This window comes from Alligator sinensis, unplaced genomic scaffold (assembly GCF_000455745.1).
Source record: "Alligator sinensis unplaced genomic scaffold, ASM45574v1 scaffold421_1, whole genome shotgun sequence".
NCBI classification, from domain to species: Eukaryota; Metazoa; Chordata; order Crocodylia; family Alligatoridae; genus Alligator; species Alligator sinensis.
This window is the reverse complement of record NW_005841871.1, coordinates 3,465,011-3,484,191: the sequence shown is the minus strand read 5'-3', so window position 1 is coordinate 3,484,191 and position 19,181 is coordinate 3,465,011. Positions and strand designations below refer to the sequence as shown.

At 40.9% G+C, this 19,181-nt stretch overlaps 1 protein-coding gene across 3 annotated transcripts in view; it reads right to left on the bottom strand.

Annotated features, from left to right (window-relative positions):
* PPP2R2C (protein phosphatase 2 regulatory subunit Bgamma) overlaps positions 1-19,181 on the bottom strand; it is a 325,395-nt gene that overhangs the window by 2,325 nt on the left and 303,889 nt on the right. For all 3 annotated transcript variants that reach the window (XM_025195330.1, XM_025195335.1, XM_025195342.1), the window contains one exon: positions 12,581-12,672. In XM_025195330.1, the coding sequence (XP_025051115.1) occupies positions 12,581-12,672 (92 nt within the window). The remainder of the gene's footprint in view (positions 1-12,580; positions 12,673-19,181) is intronic.

The window sequence follows — 19,181 nt, the reverse complement described above, 5'->3', positions numbered from 1 at the left end:
TAGGGGCAACTGAGATAATACAAGCTGGCCTCATCTACATGAGACACTGACTGTGCAGTAGCTCATTACTACTGCATAGTAGCATCACATGGCATGAAGCGTGACGCAATGCTACTGCACAGTCAGCATCCCAAAAACAGCCATTTGTCGACACTACTGTGCAGTAACTCCAGTTACAGTGCAGTCATTTAGTACTTGTTTAGTACTAAATGACTGTGCTGTAACAACTATATAGTCAGTGTATTCTGTAGATGTGGCCCCTATGTCATTTTTACCCTGTAGTCCCTGTGGTGAGAGAAATGCTTTTCCTTGCCATGTGATGGAACACTATGGGGTCCAGAAGTCTGTGCTAGCTTATATGTATGGTCTTACTAGTTCACATGACCTATCATTGTCTTATAGCATTTAATAGATTTTATGGCAACTTCTGTATTTCCAACTCCAAGCATTAAAAAAATCGGGATATGTGATTCCCCAAAACAAGGGACTGATTTATATCACGAGATTTTAAAAGTATTTTATCTTACTCTTTTGGTTTCTAGCTTTTTAAAAATTCTAATGGTCATATTTTCAAACTGTTTTCTGCAACTACAAAGACTAGTATATTCTTCTTTTTATTATGGGATCCAGTTGCCCACATGACTCCAGGACTGGGGCATTAAACAAAAATTCCAAATACCACAAAACTGCAGTAGTAGAATAGCCACCTGGACACCACTTAACTTGTACATCTTTTGTAGTGAAAGTTGCCAAGGAGGTTATGAAGATCAGTCAAGTGTACTGTGGAAGTGAATGTCTTTTTTTTCTTTTCCTGTTGAATTCAGTTCCTAGCCAGATGCCGTGTTAACATGTCTGGGGAAATGGGTGCTATTAGAACATTTACCCTCCAAGTTTCCCATAAAGATACATTTACTGATAAATTTGATGTGACAGTGTTTGATCATTACCCTCAGTCCTCCACTCCTGCAACTCAAAGTCTGGCTACCGAAGATTTGTGCAGGAATATCTGCAGGGTTTGTGGACAGAGGCTCAGGCTTCTGAGGACAGAACATTTACTCTTCTTCCTGCCCGCAGGCAGGTCTCTAATCCAGCCCATGGTTCAAATGAATAAATTGCATGCTCCTGTCTCTTCCCTCATGAGGATGAAATCCTGCCTCTATAAAATCAGTGGGTGTTTTACCATTAGTCTGGAGAAGACAAGACTGAGGGGGTATTTAATAGCAGCCTTCAGCTACCTGAAGGGTGGTTCCAAACTGTTCTCAGTGGCTGCAGATAACAGAACAAGGAGCAATGGTCTCAAGTTGCAGCAAGGGGAGTTTAGGTTAGAGAGTAGGGAAAACTCTCTCAGTAGAAGGGTAGAAAAGCATTGGAACAGATTACCCAGAGAGGTTGTGGACTCTCCATCCTTGGAGGTTTTTTAAGACTCAGCTAAACAAAGCTTTGGCTGGGATGACCTAGTTGGGGATGGTGCTGCTTTGAGCCGGGAGTTGGACAAGATGACCTCCTGAGGCCCCTTCCAACCCTAATTTTCCATGAGTCTATGATTTCATTCAATGGAATCAGGATTTTACTCATGATCTAAAGCCACTCAAATGTCCTTCAGCATTTATCACAGCTTAGGCATACCACTTTCTGTAGCCAACAGCACACAAAGGAGTCATCTCCTTTGTCTGCCCAGCCCAAATGAGCAGGTTGTCTGGGGACAGCCCCTGGCACACATCCAGAATGAGTTTCAAACTCATATCTCTGGATCCACAGTGATACTCTTTAATAGCTTGGCCACTAGATTCCTGATATTCTGGATCCTTAAACAACGTCCATTGTCAAAACAGAGACTTCTAATCAGTGCACAGAGGTTACGGGGGCCCTACTGGAAAGCAGATCCACCCTTTCACTTTCCTCATCGCATCACAGCAGCAGGCTTTGGTTGTGTGGAGAACATGCAGTTTACCCTCTGCACTAGAAAGAATTTCACCTGAAGCTTTTATGGCCTTTAAAGGAGGGGCTGGTTGGATACAGTTTCAAGCACAATGCTGGCACTCCATAACTGATGTATTCCAACAGAATATATTTCATAGGCCCACATCTAATAAATTATTCTCATCCCTGGAAATAAGTTAAAAGTATTTTTTCTGTACCTTTTTGTTACTTGGCACCGTTTATGTTACATGAGAGGCAACACAGTCTAGTGCCATGCGTTCTGTTTGCAGCTCTTCCTCAGACTTGCTGAGTGACCTTTGGCAAGTCCTTTGCCCAACGAGATTTTAGGCTCTTCACTTCATGAATTTTCTTACTCTTCACTCTCCATCTAGCACAATGCAGACTGGAACCCAGTTTGGGCCACTAGTGACTAAACAGTATATATTAATAAACTAAAAAAATCTGAATAACAACTGTACAGTTAAGTGCCTCTGAATCACGTCTGCTGAGTCATACTGCACAGTTGGCTGATGTGTTCATTTCAGAAACATATAGGGTCACTGAAGAAACTCTATTCTGCCCAGTGAATCAGGCAAGCTTCTACATTGTGAATCATTAGAAACCCTGTCAGCTCTATCCCGAGTCCTGTTACTGATGGTGGAAAAGAATTTGACAAAATAGCATTTTTCATAGACCAGATATCTTGAAATACTGAAGGTAGCAGCGATGAATCAGATACTGGTAGTGCAGAGACTGTGCAGGACACCCTAGTCAATAAAAGCTTGTACCTATGCTGGAATGAATTGTCAGGCACAGGGACCATGCCTGCTGTCACATCCCTTTAGAGGACCTCCCATACTTATCCAGTTCTGTTGGCTACGTCAGAGCTACCGCTTTCCCCTTTCTTTCCAAAGGGACCCTTGCAGGGAAGGCTATACTCGGAGGAGTGCAGAAATGGTTGTGACCAGACACTGTACAGGGGCAAGCTTCTGTCTCCCTCCCCATTAACTGGCCAGCCACAAACCTGCCATTCTGCTGTGAGGTACAAATCCCAAACAGTAAAAGAAAAGAAGCCAGTGTAACAGCTTGATAAAATGCATCCCAGTAACAGCATAAAGCCTATTGATCAAGATTAGTGCCTGTTTCAGAAATTGAATCAACAGCAGTAAATCTAACATTTCACTCCTTCCAAATCACCGTGTCTTGTCATTAGGACTCCCGCTGTAATGGTTATTCACAACATGAAAAAGTAGAGGGTATTTCATATCTCGGTGCTAACATACACAATTTGTGATTCTAACTGCCTAGCCCAGTGCTATGTTTTTTCCCCTGGGCAAAATTTTGAAGCAGGTTCGTAATGAAGGGGCATTGTGTGTCACAGGCTGCAGAGCTGTACATGGCTGGAACACATTTCCCTGGGGAATAAAAAACCTTCCTCCAGATGAATCCAGAAATAGCAGGTTTTCGCACAATGTGCCAATTGAACAGAACTCAGTGGTAGTCAAAATTGTCCCCTTCTCCATCATATTTAGTTTGCAGTAGAGCTGCCTCTGCAATCCATGTGACTTCTCATTTCTTGAACTACCCTATATTTTAAAAGTCTGTTTTCTTTGGCTGGCTCCCTTGGCTGTACAGTGGCATTTTTTACAATAGTGGCCCTATTGCGTTGTATGTAGATAACTACTTTTCATGCTGGCCCTATTTTCTGCAGTTTAATGGCATTGTAAAAATAGCATTATGTAAATGAAAAGTGGCCAGGCTTCCTCAAGGTCATAAACACAGATGAGTTATAACCTTACCTGCTGTTTAAAATAACAATAAGAGAGAGAACCTAGTGTAGGATGGCTATTATTCCTGTTCAGAAAAACACTGCATAACATATAACAACAATATATAAGTAACAGGGAGGTTATATATGTATCCAATATTCCACATATGCCTATACATGTTTTAGAGTATAAAATGTAGCTACCTTGGAAAAACATGTCTTTCCCTTAAACCTTTTTAGACAGGTTTAATTTGAATAGCAATGTTAGACCCAGTATACTGGTTAAATGCTTACATATAATGTCCTGCCATTTAATTTTTCAAGCATGTGTATTTTGAGGAAAAATTGCTGTTCATTATTTTTTCTACATACTGCATTACCAATGACACTGAAGTATCGTACTTCCTCTTCATGGCACAATTATCAATTGTTGTAAATTAAGCTGGGCATTTCAGGGTCCTTATCAGAAATGCAGTCCAGGGCTCTCTTGAAATTAGAGATGGAAAGACCCATTTAGTCTATCCTGTTTATCCTCTGTCCCTGGTCTGACCAGAACAATTACAGTACCAATACTGTATGCTCTCCCTTTTCCCTCCCCAGGGCTAGAATTGGCCAGAATGTTTCTGCATACCTCGATCACTACCAGCCAAATTCTTTGGCTTTAGCTTCTCTCTGCCATGAGGGAAATAGAATAAAACACAGGAACTCTGGTGAATTGAATTGAATTGAATGAACTTGTTACACTCATTTTTCTCCCACCTCCTTCTTCTTTTGCCTCCACTCTATCATCTATATCCATTTTATTTCCCACTTTTACTCTTTGCCCATATTTCCAATTGATTTTTCTTCCTTGTTTTCCTCCTCCTTTTTCTGCTTTTTTCTTTTTAGTCACCCTTCACAGCCCTCCCTCTTTTTTTCCTGATTTTTCTCTTGTTCCCCTTCTCGCCCATCATCTGGTATCCGAGTCATCTCCCTTGCTTTACCCTCTGCCCTACCCATCTTTCCCTTCTTGGATCTTCCCTCCCTCTTTTGCTTTTCATCCATCCTATCCCTCATTTCCCATTTCAATGTCTAATCACACATCTCTCCCTTCGTGTCCATGCCAGGAAACCCTCATCTGGTATCATAGCACCTCCCTAGCATCTTCCTATCAAGGGCTTCCTTTTCTTCTTCCCCCTGCTCTCAAATGTCTCTAATCTCCTTTCTCTTTCCCCTTTGGGCTGAATCTAATTGCTTTTGAATAAATCAATTGGCAGATTTCCTCTCTCATCGTATATAGATGCCTTGTTCCTTTGCTTCTGAATTTGGCATGAATATAGGGTTCTCATGCTAAACAGACTGCAGCATCAGCAGTGCTGGGCAGCTGAATGGGATGAGATGAAAAATCTGTATCTCCGTGTGGTTTGACTGGCCAGAGAAGAGCTCACTGGCACATGCTTACCAGAAAAGATGCAGAGGGAGGAACAAACTCTGAGCTGTTTGTTCTATGAATGTTGTAAGTTCTTGCCAGGAGTCAGAGAGGTATGTATATGTATATGTATGTGCATGTGCATGTGCAGGGGTGGGGAATGAGACATACCTGGCTCTAAGATCATCATGCAAATTCCTAGGCTACCATGCCTACTGCAGCAGCACAAGTGATAACAGAATTGGCAGAATGCTTAATGCTGCTCCAGAAATTGGGCAGTAGGGAAGAGGTGACCTTGTTAATTGCTGTTTCCCCTCTGCCATATTTCCAGACCTATGGGGAGTCCTGTAGGCTGGTTAATGTCACCCTAAGTGCTAGATTTAGCTGGCTCATGGGGTCAATCCACAATGTGATCTGGAGCATGAATGATGCATGCTGCCAGATCTGGTGTTCAGGGCTGGATCTGACACGCTGGGTCATGGCCACCTGCTCACCCCATGCTGCTTCAGGTCCAGAGATCAGCCCCAAGTTGCTCATCCAGCCCAGGGGGGCTGGAAGGTTGAACACCATTGCACTAGCCCACAGTATCTCTGGTAGTTCACACCATCTCTTGCAATTGCCAGTTTGTACAATTTTGTGAAGATAAGGTTTGCAAGAAAAGAGTTTCATTCGTCTCATTTCTTTTACTTGTCATAGGTCTCCCATTAGAAAAGAAAACAACAACTCTTAGTGGGACACATCATTTAAGTGCACTGTTATTACCATGCAAGTATCCGTGACTGATGTCATTTTACTTAGTCATGTAAGGGCAGAATTGTAAAAGTATTCAGGAACCTACTGACACACATGGGTACTTAGTGGGATTTTCAAAAGCTCCTAACTGCCACTGACTCCATGTCCATCATTAGGTGTCTAAATGCCTTAAAAAATCTGGCACTTGTAAACGAAAATCTTCCATGACTAGTTTTTATCTCTCAGTACATCTGTTCCCCTAGCATGAGACAGATTTCATTCTCCCTCCTATTTCAGCAACATTAGGCAAACTGAGTAGGATTATATCATTTGCAGTGATTTGGGTCTCTAAAGTTTCTATATATTTTTCCATTGAATTATCTTTACATGCAGATTCCATCAAGTCCACCAGCTACTTAGAACATGTGATGGTTCCACATCACTATTATTTCCACCCATTCTCAGGTGGCATGTCTACATGTTCATTAATGCACAGTGGTTACTGCACATTAATTTAGTACTTGTACAAATACTAAATAAATGTGCAGTAACCAGAGTTACTGCGCAGCAGCACCACCAAACATCTTTTTAGTGATGCTACTGCACAGTAGCCTAATAATACTTACTGTGGAATAGTATATTTGCATTGTTTGTGCTGTGATGCACTACTTCTCAGTATTATTAGGCTACTGCACAGTTAGTGTTTTGTGTAGATGCACCCAGTGTCCTTAGTTGGGAAGAAAAGCTGTCATTTACCCTCTATGTTGGCCTTTGTTTGCAAGCATTTTCTTATAAGTTACCTGAACAGCTTATCTAGATGCTATGTGCATATCAGTAGGAATTTGTGTATGCCTATGCAGGAAGAAAAATCCCACAGCTGCTCTATTTTTATATTTAAATCCTGTGGTCTTTCAGCAATAGACCTTGCCCAAACTGGCTGCGTGGGTACATGCGTGTGCACACATTCACATTTTATAAATAACTGGAGACTAATTTTGTCTCAGATTATCTCATGCTAGTTTCATATGTGAAGAGTCCTCCCCAAATCTGTCTTTTGCAGGTTCTACAGTTAGGATAAAAATTCATCTCCATGAGACAGTTTTCCTCTTCACCATTCTAGGCCATATATAGGCAAGCATCTGCACTGTGCAAGGGAGCAAAATGGAGGATGAATGGACAGGTTAGGGTTTGGGATGGATGGACCAACCCCTTTCTCCTGGACTACCAACAGAAATTATAGTACAGGTTGGGCTGCATTATCTTTTCTGCACTGGAGTTCACTGTCGCTAGGGCACCACTTCCTCACACCAGACAGCACCAGAACTACTTCCTTCCAGAGGAAAAGGAGATGGCACAGCAGTCCAAACAAGTGCAAAGGTAGGAAGAGTCTCTCCCCAGCTCTGACTGCAGATTCATCATCAGATTATAAACCATGCTCTCTGCAGGTGCTCAGTAAGAAGCATTTTATATTCCACCAAGCCATATTACCCAAACAATTATATTTTTGATTGCTCCAGTTTTTTTAAATCACATCAATTCATTCCCTTTGAGTTATGTGAGGAGTGTATCTGTAACCTTCTAGGCCAGGGACATCAAACATACAGTCCAGGTCCAGCCCACAGCGCAGTTTCCTTTGGCCCACAGAACTCCTGGTGGACCTAGAAATTCAGGAGCAGGGCAAGCAGGAGGAAAGGCCTGCCACAGAACTCAGGGCTATAGAGCCCCATCAGGCCTGGCTACTGGCAGCAGGTGGAGAGTGAGAACTGTGCTGACATAGTGCTACTTGCATGGCTGCTGTTTGTCACAATGTCAGGTTCAGCTCTGGCCTGTAAAAAGCCCTGCGGTCCGAATCTGGCTTTGCAGGGAGGTGAGTTTGACACCCCTGTTCTAGGCCATGGCAGGCTCAGGTGGAGGCTGTCATCATGGCAAATGTATCTTACTAGAAGAAAGGAAAATATTCAGCAAAAGACTCTCCAAATACCTGTTCTTTGGAAATGAACATTTTCTAGGACAAAGGAAGGAGGCAGTGGGTGTTTCTACACATGCATTAAATCCAGGAGCAGTTTACTCCCACTTCCCGGGACCCTGCAATGAGCCCCTGCTTCCCCTGGCGGAGTTCTAGGCTCCACTTGGGTGTTAGCCTAGGGGCTGGCAGGGAGCACTGGGCTGGAAAACAGTTGTCTCCTGGCCAGGGCTGGGACACTGCCCCCTGCCCCCAGGGGGGCTACTTGCTGCAAGGAGGGGCAGGTCCCTGGCCCTGCCCTGATCCACTGGTGGGGCAGCTAGCAGATAGCTAGCTGCCCCACTAGTGGTTCAGGGCATGGGGCTGGGACCTACCCCACCCCTGCAGCTTTTTTCAAGCTCTGTGCCTCTAACACCTGATCAGGGGACAGGGCTGGGATCTGCCCCTGACCAGAACAGTTCCCAGCACCCGTTTCACAATTGTGGGGCAGAGCCTGTGGAGCATGATCCCCACTCAGCTCCATGAACAGATCGGGAGCTTCGGTGCTGTGACCATGAAGATCAGGCTGGGAGATAAGGAATTCCCAGAGCTGGCCCTGCGACTGCAAACCTGGCACTGGGAAATAAGGATCATGATGGTGAATCAGGGGCTGAGAGATAATGATGAAGCAGGGGCTGAGAGATAAGGATTTTCCATCCCCAGCTCTCTGATTGTGATCTCAGAGTGGGGGGCTTGGAGCTTCCTGCTGTCAGGGCAGGGGGACATAGTCCCCACAGACTTGCTTCTGGTCAGGCATCTACACAAGTGCTACTGCACAATTAGTAATCACAAGTAAATTTGCTACTTGCATTTGCAGGTAGGAAATTTACTTGTGATTAGTGAGGTTTCTTGTGCAGTAAGCATGTGCACGTGTAGACACACATGCATACTGCACAGTAAACTACACTACTGCATAGTAAAGCATCTCATGTAGACACACCCAGTCATTTGCAAATGACTTTCCCCTATGGTGGTATGTTCATTTTTTGGGAAGTTTGGAGACTGATTGACAGGAACTGCAACAAAAAGCTTCCTGACTGGAAATCAAAGAGGATGCACTGCTTCAGACCTCAGGGGCATCAGAAGCAATGTTGGGGGACAAACACTGCAAAATAATTCAGAAGCTCTAGCATGTGTAGGATGGGGAATGAGGAACCAGGAAGCCTGACAAACTTCTTTAGAAATAAAAGTTAATATGACAAATCAAACTTGTCATATGGTGCTGAATAGTGTCAACCCACCCCTGTTGTACATGACTGCTGTACAAAAATGTACACTTAAGTCTTTAACAAGGCGAGAGTAGGCTCATTTGATATTTGGCCCACTGGGACTTGCAAATTTTGCAGGATTAGAGTGGAGTCAAGAAGCTGACTGGATGATATAGTAGAAGGCTATGGCCAACAGCAAGGGCTCATGTCAAATGCAAGGACCTCAGCAGTTGTATATGACTTCATTTATCTACTTACAAGGTCCTTGTCAGAGTTGTATCCAAAAGCCTTCCTTGAAGGTCTTCCCCTTAGCTTTAATTTTTATTTTATTTTATTTTATTTTTTAAGGTATTAATGTATACAGTCACGGGTTTTACCTGACCTCCTCCTGTAATTCACAGTAAGATGCTCAATCCATGTTAATTTGAGGACTTTTGCAGCAGAATAGTAGAAATAACTTGTACATATTTTTCCTGCTTTGTTGGCAGTGGAAAGGAGACAGTCTCATGCAGATCATTAGTTGATTTTTCCATGCATTTGTACTCTGAAGTCTTTAAATAAAACAGCTATATAATAGAGTTTGCAAATTCCATCTAGTCACATTATCATGAAAATGTATATGATATGTGACACAGTTTAATAGTCAAGGAAACATAATAACTTCAGTTGGTTGCATTATTTGTAAGATTCTCTCTTTACTCCTCCTCTGACCACTGTTCTTGCCCAGCTACATAATGATTAATGTGCCCTTCAGCAAATGAGATTGGCTCTGTCTGATTGTATTAGTTCCTGTTCATTGGAGTTACTGAGCATCAATCACGTTCTAATCAGAGCTTGTGTACATTGATTTTTATAAACAGCTTCAACCATAGGGTTCTATCATCATCCTGAATTAACTCCTTAATTGTGATAAAAACTAATTTAAAATAATAACGATCATGTTTCTATTTTTAAATGCTGGCAAGTATGATTCTAATGTTTTACTTAAAATGCCAATCTAGTTTTAGGGCACATAACACGTTAAGAAACTATCATGATTATGTTTTAAAGTATTTTTATTAATACAAATATCATACTATGGATGACATCATAGGCATTTTTTACCCTTTGCAATTATTCTGTATTTAAAATATATCTATTATTAAGAACCAGGCTATCTGACCTTAATATTAAGAGCTGTATTCTTATTTTTTTAAAGATGGGAATTCTTCCTTTAAAAAAAAAATTACTACACAACCAATTGAATTACACCTCATAAAAATTCCTTGTCTCGAACACAAAAATACTTGCCACTTCTCTGAGCATGATCAAGTTTCCCTGTGAAGAAGCATCAGTGCTAGTGTCACCTGCTCTGAAGATGAAAATTAGTACGGATGTATTTAATTCTCGTTCTGATTGCTAAAGGCAAATTTGAAAGACAAATAATAATATACTCAACTAAAAATAAGTGCCTTTTGCCAAATGTCTGGCCAAAAGTGGTACTCCTCAATTGAAGATCGAGTGGTAGTTTATCCATTTTAAAGAGAGGTGCGTTGTGTTTAGTGAAGGATTCAGTCATTGTGCAAGACTAACTATCCTCCCACATATAGGCAGCACAATAAATTAAACCTTTAAAAACGGAATGCTCCCACTTAATGAGGACCAGTTGATTTCACACTATGTTGATCTTTCTGATCTGTCAAGTGGGAATTAGATTAAAACCATTACATTCATTTTAAACCCTGATACCGAACAATCCTTCTATTATTAACATGCAGTTATCCAGTAGCATGTGATACTTTGATGAGAAGGTTTTATTCAACTACTGAAGGGAGTATCAGGTATCTACCAGCAAAACATCTTGGAATTGGTTTTGAAAGTACTAAAAACCTCCTGAATCTTTGGGAAGATTTTAATATATCTGAGTAAGGCCCTTTTCCCTAAAGACTTATACACTCCCAGGTTCAGGTAGGGAGCAGAAGTGTCACTATTCCGAAGATGTTCTCTTTTGGTATTTCCAGAAGGACTACAAGCCAGAATCACTACGTATTTCCTGAAAGAGCCTGTGCTGAGCTCTCCATCCACACTTTAAGGGTTTGAAGGGTTCAGAAAAGCATCCCAAAACCAGATGCCTATACCCCAGTGGCCAAACATGATAAATTCTTGCTCACCAGCATGAGTTTTCACCGGCATTGAGATTTTTCGGTGAGCTCTGGCCTTGGAAAGCCTAATCCCTAATTGCCACAACATACTGAGTCTGAGAAGGACTGCCCCCAGTACAGTGCCTTTATATCATTTTACCGGTCAGCAGTCCTGACAACAGGAGAACTTACCCAGTGCTGAAGGGCAGCCAGTGGAAATTCCCATCATAATATTTTTAACTGTGGTACAGCCTGTCAAAGGCATTGACTTTGCAGCCTCCTTTGTCTGATCATCAAAGCTAGACTGAATTAATCACTTTTACACTGAGAGGCTGGTGTGACTCATTTTCTTGCTTTTTCTTTCCAAAATTTTCTTGGGACTTCCATGAATTGCCCAGGTCAGTATACTTGTAGAACTGGGAAACACTTCCCTACTTACAGAGCTTAGGGAATGGACTGTTGTGTAAAGAATAGCTGCCATCGATCAGAGAACTTAGAGGAAGAGAAGAAGAACCTAGCTAAAATGACTATCGTACGTAAAAGCTGTATCCAAAAGAGCTATTATAGGTTATTTTATGCGTATGAAACAGAAATTCGTACTGAGGTTTGAACGTATGATCTGATGCACTGCAGTAACATGGGTGATGGAGCTCACATATCACAGATGTCCTACTAACTGCCATTTATGACAACGGGAATTCTGTTCAAGGGATGGCAGAGTGCTTAGAAAAATTAACCTGTCCTCAGATGTTATGACATAGACTGTGGTATAGATTATGTTAACTTGGTAAAACTGCAGATCAACTTTTATAATGTGGAACTGAGTTATGGGCCCAATCTACTCTGTTATCCCAGTATGAAGCTGAAGCCTAATGTGTTACACTGGTGCAAATGAGATGATTTTGTCCCCTTCATTAAAGTTCCCAAAAAACATTCATATTTAATTTGAATAGTCCTTCACAAGTTGTGGGCAGTGGTCTACAAAGAATTGGCTGGTCACCTGCTTCTGGTTCTTTTCCCCTCCTCATTTCCAGTTGCTAAATTGGATTTGTGAAGAAGCCAGTTTAACTTGTCTGAGCATGCAATAGCTCTAGCAAACCCCACACTTCAATGGGATGTGCAAATCATTTTTAGTAAGCAATCTTTTTTATTCTTCAAACCCATTTCCTGCTTTTGGGAAAAATAGATGGAATTTTGATTTTTCTCAGCTGTGAGATAAGAAATAATAATTCATAAAGAACAAAGAGAACTAATGCTTAAATAACTAGTTTAGATTAGAATACCATTAACATACAAACACCTTTAAAACCTAGATGCTCATGACCTGATATGCAAAACAGCCACAAGATTTACTGGTTATACCCCACTACATGGCAATTTCTCTGCTAAATTAAAATAGTAATGGAGATAAGGATGGATTACCTGTCTGATCCATTCCACGCACATTCAAACTTGTCAAAGATGCAGTCATTTTCATAAAGGGAACACAGCTTGCTCCTAAGGTAATCATGGACCTGTTTTACAGAAAATGATAGAGCAGTTACTTAAAAAGCCCACACATTTGAAATGTCCTATTGTATTACCTTAATGGGTTGGTAGCTTTTACAAAGGTGGTATCCTTCCATCTTTTAAAGTAAAGTTTGTACTTTCCCTAGTTCAATTTGAAGAATGCTGTAAAATTACCAGATTTTCTTGCATGCCACACATCCCCAAATAAGACACACATCTTGTTTTTGGAAAGCATAATGTAGAAAAAAATATTTTTTCCACAGTCATTGCGGACTGTGTGACAGAGCAACTCCTCCTGGACTTACTCCAGGAAGCGTGGCATCCTAGGAGACAGTCTAGGTGAGACAGCAGGAACTTCCCGGTGTCACAAGAGAACAACATGGCTAGGCCCCAGTCCCCTGCAAGGGCAGTAGCAAGACCACTACTTCTTTACTGTAAATAGTTGTTTATACAAGTTCCTGTAAGTAATAAAGTGCTGTTTCCACACCAAAAGCCCCATCAAGATACTACAGACAGCATGCAGCAGCTCACTTGCCCTGAAATAGCTTGATTGCTCATTCAGGCACAAGGTACAATGCTCAGCCAACAGCTATGGCTGCCAGGGGATTAACGCAGGACTCCTCCCCTTCTACATGCTGGGACCAGAAACAATGACAGCCATCTTGACAGCCATTAGAACACAGTGTCTGCATGCTTTTATTCCAGTGAAGAAAAATCAGACATGCGCCCCCAATTAGGAGGGCTGATTGTGTGGGGAGGTACACATAGTATGCAATTATATAAGGCAACATAGCAGGAAACCTCAGTCTAGAGCATGCCTTCCTACCCCTGCTTTAGATCACCCCTTTCAAATGTGCTTTGTTCCTGTCCATTTTTTTTTAACTGTAGCCCTATTTCAAAAGACATTGGGTAGCTGATACAACGTATGTGATAATCAGTGTTTAAATTAATCTAAACTAAATTATCTATTTTAAATAGTAACGGTATAAAACTCTAATATCTAAAATCTAAAAACTGTATAAAAATCTATATGGACTCCTATTTAATTATAGTAAAAGGCTTTGAGAGAGATACCTGCCCCACTTAGAAAAAGTATAATACATGCCAGTGCTAGCAACAGCAGGTCAGTAGCAAAATGCCGGAAGATGTATAGAGATGTATGGAGCCTAATTTTCATAGGCTAATGCTCAAAACACTATCTTAGTTCATGGCTATTTCATATCAATGATAAAATGTGAGATTTGATAACAAAAACCAACAACATATGTTGCATACTCTGGAAAATCTCATTTTAGGTTGCATATTGGAAGTGGGTGAGAGTTACTGTAAAATAATGTATATGAAGGACACTATCATTCCTCTACTGAATTGGATTCTTTAAAGTCAATCTCATTTGTTTCACACCATAATAAAATAATGAGCCTGGGAATTCTTGTGTATACAAGGCCTGGTAATCCATTTCACATTCCTTGTTTTCTAGTGGCTGATACAGCATGTTTGATCGCTAGCCAGGAACTGAAAAACAACTACTTCAGATACTAATGTTGCACGGATGACCTCTGAGGAGCCCATATTATTTTTTATCAGCACCATATGAATACAACTGCCTGGGGACCAAATTTAGTACTGGCATAAGGAGGTATCACTTCCTTTGAAGTCCCTGGAAGCTGCACCTGTGTATTCAAGAGCTGAATTTGGCTCTCTTGACTGTGGCCCGCTCAGTATCCTCTGCTGGCTTAGGTCTTGGAATTCCCTTCAACGTGGTAATTTATTCTGCTCTGTCTGGTTACTTCCTTGAAGTTTTAGTTCATATAAAAATCTCTGCAACATCTGCAATGTCTACGGCACCAAATAAATCTGTAAATTAACTTAAAATTTGTTATGGACTATACATTTCCGTCATGGATCATTGTTTCAGAATTTGATGAATGAGCCTCCTAGGCTATATATCAGCAAACAGATCCTGTCAGCTGAACATGCTACTTACTTAACGGCTAATAAGCAAATGGGAGACGTGGGTAAACTGATTCTTAGTTAACTGTATTTACCTCATGGTGCATGTGTAAACATGCATACTTCTCATACCCCCCCCCCCAATGAGATGTTTCTGCCTTCCTAGCATTCATAACAGCATTTCCTCTACAGAAACTGGAGGTGGTCCTTAAATGTTTCTCAGATCTCGGGTGATTTAGCCATACCTATATTTGTTACAAGTTATTATTTATGTTAAGATATTTTATTAGATAATAAGGGTCTTTTGTCCTCCACTCCCAGTGCAAAATGCCTGCAGAGAGCGGGAAAGCAACAGCAGCCCTGGCTGTGGCCTCCTGGAGCCCCTTGTCAGCGTCACTGGTGGCAGCAGGGGCCTTTGGTGGGCACGCGGCAGGCAGACAGGCAGTCACTGCATGTGGGGGAGTCTGGCAGAGTGAGACGGCCATGGGACAGGTGAGAATGAGCGCGGCAGGCCAGCAGGATCAGCGAGGGGGCTAGCAAGATCAAAGGAACCTGTTCCTCACTGCCAGGAGCTGGGGCAGCCATAGTGCAGAGACGCAAAGGGGACGCAAACACAGCTGCCATGTGCTGCCTCTGCACATGCCATGCTGCTCCTCTTAATCTTGGAAAGTAAAAGCAAAAAAATGTGCACAGAACGGGGCTATGTTTTAAAGATGGCTACCAAGCGCTGGCAGCTGGATCTGGCTTCAAAAATAGCTGCCAAGTGCTGGCAGCTATGGTAGGAGGATGGAGCTCTCTCTGGTGGTGACAGGGTCACATGGCCTTTGAGAGGACTCAATCAGTCCGTACTGTGTTTCTTCTACTTTATCTTCTACTTCTTTTTCTACTTAGGTTTTTTTCTACCTTCATTACTCCTTTTGATTTTTTGAAGCTCTCAACTCCTTCTTTTTACAGCCCTGCTTCCTTGTCTACAGGCATTCATTCATTCATTAGTGTCTGCATTTATTTGCTGGATTTCAATTTTGAATTTTGCTTTCACTCTTGCCCACAATGAAGCCTCCAGGGTGATTATGAAAGTTAACACTGATGACATTTGAACTTCTGCCTTGTTTTCATGGTCATCTCCTGTTCACAAGAGTGACAGGTTTGGGACTGTGTCAGGTACGCAGACTAGCATTCACTGGTATCAGGGAACTGAACAGTGTAGCAGAGGCAGCCATGCACCAGCGTTACGGAGCATCTTGCTAGGACTTGCTTCTACAAAGGGAGCAGAGTAGGCTTGGTGAGGAGTCCAGCCAATGACCTCATCCACCCCTGTTTCAGTCAACAGACCTGTTGTGGAGGGGAGCATACGCTAATAGCAGAGGGTTGCCTCTTCTTAAGAGTTTTGGGAGTCTCTGCATCAGCCTACAAGGGGGTTGGGTAGCTCAGTAAAATATTATTAGAGGGTAAAATGGAGGTAATTTAGAAAATTATTTTTAGGGGATACTCTGTAATTAGTGTAGCAAACACACTCTCCCTCCCCTCCAACAGACTTACCACAAACTATAAAAGCCCTGCCATTTATACACTTAGGCTTTTTATTATTATTGATCCCATGTAAGTGGATAGAGCTTGATGAATTCTTGAGATAAAGATGCAAGCCCACGCTATATTGAATGATGATAAAATTAGATTATATTTTTGTTATCCATATATGAAAACATTTTCTAGTTTCCACAGAAGTTGCCACCAGCAATTTCCTTTATAGAATCACATTACTCTGTTATGTAACACTTTACCAGAATCATCCAAGCATTCTGCTCAGGGTCAACACAATCATATGAATATAGGGGTTCAATTAAAAGATGCTTGAAGCCCCTTCCAACTCCCTGAGTATGTGAGGGCAGCTACTATTTGGGGGCAAATAGTCAGGAATTGTGAAGATAAATGACACATTAATCTCAACCTCTGTCCTACAGACCTGGTCCACCTTGGGTAAATCTAACACTAGCTACAAATGTTGTTAGACTTAGCCAAGATGGACTTGATTGGTTTTGCTATTGTGGCATAATATCACCATAATGAAGACCCAGTAGACAGATTTGCTTGAGAAGTATCATAGTTATTGGAATATTTGTTTCCACCACTTTGCAAATAGAAATAATTTTTGTTTTTCTACACTGGTAGTAAATATTGTCCAGTATACTATACTGGCTTTCCCCCTTCTATTATGTACAATACATAGAAGGAAAATTTGGTGGATCTCTGCCAGAAACAGAAAAATATATATTTAAATATTTAAATGCTATAGGAGCTACAGTAGTTTTCTTCTGATGTCAGACTAGATGAAACATGAGAAAACTTGCATGAGAAATCGGAATTTCTAAATACTGTTAGTGGACCAATTATAAAACTTGACTTTTCCTGCAAGTTTATGGCATTTAGCTGCTATGACTTATTCATAGGATTCTCTGAAACAATCTTATCTAACCTCCAAAATATATACATTTGAGGTGACATAGCACTTTGCTGTCTAAATTTAGATATACAGCAATATAATAATGACAAGCCCAAAGGAGGGAAGGGGATATAGGATATGAAGGAAAAGAGTGACAAGAGAAGGATGCTATATTGTTTAATAACACAGTTCAGAGATGTATGTGAGAGTGAAAGAGAGAGACAGAGGTTATATAGGTAAGCTGCAGAAGCAGAGGAAGGGAGGCAAAGTGGTGGAAAAAGAGTTAGGCTTCATCAGAACAAAATACAGAAAGGAGGTGTAGAGCATAAACGTAGAGGTAGGAAGAAAAATAAAAATGGTATTATTAAGGAGAGAATAAGATGTGGCTATAAGCCAGCAAAACTTAGTGAACTCATTGTGAGAGTTATTTAAGGCTGGTTAGTGCAGCTGCCTCTTGGAGATGCTCAGGGTTCCCTCCCTGCTGCTACTGCAAGTGCCTGTGGATTCCAGACACCTGATGCCTTTTAGCGGCCACCTCTAGACACAGCAGGAGCCTGGGGGCTGGGCTGCATGACATGCACTTAAATCCTTATGTGCAGTCTTCCCAGCAATTAAAGAGCAATTGGAAAAGAAAATGAAGGGAAGAATATTGTTCTGACTTAATTTATTAACAAAATATTAGGAGAAACCAGGCTCCTGCACAGGCTGCACTTGAAGCCTGTATATCCTGTTAGTTGTGAACATTGTAATTGTTAAAGCAAACAGTAGTGCTATTATGAGAAACACTAAAGAGAGTAGTTGAAAATACCATCTTGTTCTGTATACTATAACACTGAACAATATCAGGGCCAGTGATGGATAATGTTCATTATATGAGAATAAAACTGCCCTTGACCTTTAGTTACTTATTGTTCATATGTCCCTGTTATCAAGAACAAACGTTTACAATTGCTCCCTGTAACGTTACCTAGGATAAAATATATATATATATTTTTTTTTTTTTTTGCATACAGAAAAAATGGACATAAAATAATATTAATGTAGAAATTGATTCAGTAGATTGACAAAACAAAACAAGTATCCTTTATGCAAAACCACCAATATTTAAAGGAACCTGATTATGTTTAGTACAATAAAAATGGTTTATATGCATTAGAGTAAAAGGATGGAACTCAGATTTTTCTCACGTTTTTGTTCATCTTATGTTTCATTTCTCTGTATGTAGACTTCCTTTTGTATTCTGTTCTTTGTCAATACCATTTGACTATATCTTGAAGTGTAAATTAACATATCTGTATTAATTTGTGTCTGTTTTGTGTGCACTGTGTTTATTTTGTACAAGTCAAAAACTTGATAAGAGAAAACATATTTTTTTAAAGCAGAACACCATTTTTGCTGATGTTTTGTCAGCTGCAAGACATTTATTTATATCAAGGGCATCAGTACATTCCTTACAGGATGTTGAAAAGCAAAGTGTTTGAAAAGAAAAGTCAATTCAGGGGTTAATGGACAGCAGCAAAACCTTGGGTTTATTTTGTCAGCCTTTTTATAAACTTCTGATTACTGCTATCAATGCTGGAACAATTACATTTTACTTATTTTCCCTATCTCACCACAGAGAAATGTAACTTTTTAATTGGCCCCACTGCTAAATGTCAGACTGATTTTAGACTAGCCAGCTTATTTCAGAGCTTCCTACAGGAGGAAATAAAAGCAGATGCCAGAGTCAAAATAAACAGGTTGGATTGACCAGCCATTTCCCTCCAGGGACAAAGATGCTTACTGTATTAGCATAAATGCAAAATAGTACATCGCCTGAGCCTAAAATGTTAGGCATAGGTGCAACATACCAAGTACAGTTTTGTTTTTACCATGTTTCTTGTAAGCACTAAAATCCCTTACACATTTCAGTATGACACCAGTCACATTACTGAAGAAAGCCAATGTGGTGGTTTTATAGAAATACAGGTGAAGATTTTCAAAGGCTTGTAGGAGATTCAGTCACAATGAAATGTCACGGGATGTATTCCAGGAAAAGGAGTGCCTACTTGTCTTCTGTCCAGTTAAATATAATAAAGATCCAAAATGTTATTAATGCCTTGACAATAGCTCTTCTAAGTC